Source organism: Penaeus monodon, chromosome 22 (genome assembly GCF_015228065.2).
Source record: "Penaeus monodon isolate SGIC_2016 chromosome 22, NSTDA_Pmon_1, whole genome shotgun sequence".
Taxonomy (NCBI): Eukaryota; Metazoa; Arthropoda; class Malacostraca; order Decapoda; family Penaeidae; genus Penaeus; species Penaeus monodon.
The window spans coordinates 44782913-44783346 of NC_051407.1; the positions used below are offsets into that span (position 1 = coordinate 44782913).

Here is a 434-nt window from a genome sequence, read left to right on the forward strand (position 1 = left end):
GGTGTCAAGAAAATCCTCAAATGTAAGTTTTTATATTAAATGTCCCATTTCATTAAGAGAATTTAAAGAGTTAAACAATTCATTTAGTGATCTCTGCATTAGAAGTTAACATTAAAACTAATTATGTCTAATATTATGTTTCTTTCACAGGTGACAGTCAACTCCCCAATGTTTGGAGTTGATTGCGAAATGTGCCTCACATCTATAAAGCAGTTAGAACTTACTAGTATTTCTGTTGTTAATGAACAAGGAAAAGTAAGTTGGATTGTTTTGTCTTTTACAAGTGATCATCTATTTTAACATTAGAGCCTAAGTTTTTATAAGTATAAATGAAGCTTGATTCTTCAACAGCATTTATTTCACCAGAATAACTATCAGATATGTTTTTGCTTTTCAAAGTGACCAACAAATAGTTTCACATAGTCAAATAAGTG

At 29.5% G+C, this 434-nt stretch overlaps 1 protein-coding gene across 1 annotated transcript in view; it reads left to right on the top strand.

Moving 5' to 3' along the window:
* Positions 1-434, top strand: part of LOC119587457 (RNA exonuclease 5-like) — a 6064-nt gene that overhangs the window by 866 nt on the left and 4764 nt on the right. Inside the window, exon 2 of the mRNA XM_037936183.1 lies at positions 151-255. Coding sequence (XP_037792111.1) covers positions 151-255 — 105 coding nt within the window. The remainder of the gene's footprint in view (positions 1-150; positions 256-434) is intronic.